This window comes from Aptenodytes forsteri, unplaced genomic scaffold (assembly GCF_000699145.1).
Source record: "Aptenodytes forsteri isolate BGI_AS27 unplaced genomic scaffold, ASM69914v1 Scaffold100, whole genome shotgun sequence".
Classification (NCBI taxonomy): Eukaryota; Metazoa; Chordata; class Aves; order Sphenisciformes; family Spheniscidae; genus Aptenodytes; species Aptenodytes forsteri.
The window spans coordinates 2,417,865-2,419,174 of record NW_008796216.1 but is presented as its reverse complement, the minus strand read 5'-3'; the positions used below and the strand labels follow the sequence as shown (position 1 = coordinate 2,419,174).

Genomic DNA, 1,310 nt, shown 5'->3' with positions numbered 1-1,310 from the left:
CCGCAGGACGGGGAAGGCTCCAGCCTCGCCCGCCAGCCCGGGCCGCGTTCGGCTCGCCCCGCTCCCCACGCTCCAGCCACCCCCGCACCGAAAAAAGCAGTGAGAAAAATAAAATGGTGGGAACGATGTAAAGCGCCTTGGAAGGGTTAAGGGAGCCTCAGACAGCAGAGACCGTAAGGGGAACCGTCCTCCCGGAGGCAGGCAGAAAGCCGGGAGCGAGGTGGGAGAAGGCAGAGGCTGTAACGGGGACAGGTGCTCAGCTGCGAGCAGCCGCCCTCTCTCTCTCCCTCTCTCTTTCGCACACACAAACACACACTCTCGCATCTCTCTCCCAGCATGAAAAAGCGCAGGGCTAATGAGAGACGAAGTGAATAATGGGGAAGTTGTTGTCTCCAACGATGAGGCAAGTGATGGGGCTGAGGCCAGCACTGAAGTTGTGTAACCCAATTCTCCACCGTCACCCCCCTCGTTTCTCCTCCCTCCCCCCATTGATTTTAAGGAGAGACCCAGCTGGGGGTGGGAGACGCTCCCTACCGCACGCCGAGCAGAGGAGCCCTCTTCCCGACGGCACGGGCAGGCAGCTGGCGGAGGGGGACCCCGGCCCCGCATCCCCGCCTCCGCGTAACTTGCGGGGAGCGGAGCCGGCTGAAGGCAGGTGGTGGCGGCTTTCCGCGGCCACCCACTCCGCGCTCCCCCCCGAGCACGGCAAAAGCCGGGGAGGCGGGAGGAAGGGAGAGCCAAACTTGCCAGCCCGGGGACTGTCCCTCGCACGGCAGCGAGTGCCGTTCGTGCGTGCGCGGGGAGCGAAGTATTCCCAAACTCCGGCGCTGCCCAGGCGGCTAGATGCGCACGGCTCCTCTCGCAGCGCCGCAGCGGCTGCTGCCCAACTCCTGGGGGCTGCTTTCTCCCGGGAGAAGTGGCCAGCCGGGAACTGAGCCCTCGGGGAACACCGGCGGACGCGGCGGGAGGCAGGGAGAAGGGAGACCGGGCTAGGGGACCCTGCTGTTTCCCGGCGCGGAAACGAAGCGAGGGAGAGAGCTCATCCGAGCGGTAGCGGCTTAGCTGAGGGGGGAAATCAGTGCCATAACCACAGTCTACACGAATCCAGTGCAAGAAACCCAAATCTTACCCTGAGCTGCAGTGAGGAGCCCCGCGCAGAAAACCAGCAGAGACTTGAATTTCCTCCACGCAGTCATGTCTGCAGTTATTCCACGCACACACACACTCACACAAAAGCCCCGGCGGCTCTTCTCGGCTGCGACCGTGTCCTCCGAGCGGCAGCGGGGGTAAGGACAGCGCCAAATAAACAA

At 63.9% G+C, this 1,310-nt stretch overlaps 1 protein-coding gene across 1 annotated transcript in view; it reads right to left on the bottom strand.

The window, feature by feature from the left end:
- CSMD1 (CUB and Sushi multiple domains 1) overlaps nt 1-1,196 on the bottom strand; it is a 1,345,565-nt gene extending 1,344,369 nt beyond the window's left edge. The window contains 1 exon segment of the mRNA XM_019474454.1: nt 1,130-1,196. Coding sequence (XP_019329999.1) covers nt 1,130-1,196 — 67 coding nt within the window.
- Nucleotides 1,197-1,310: the final 114 nt, after the last annotated feature.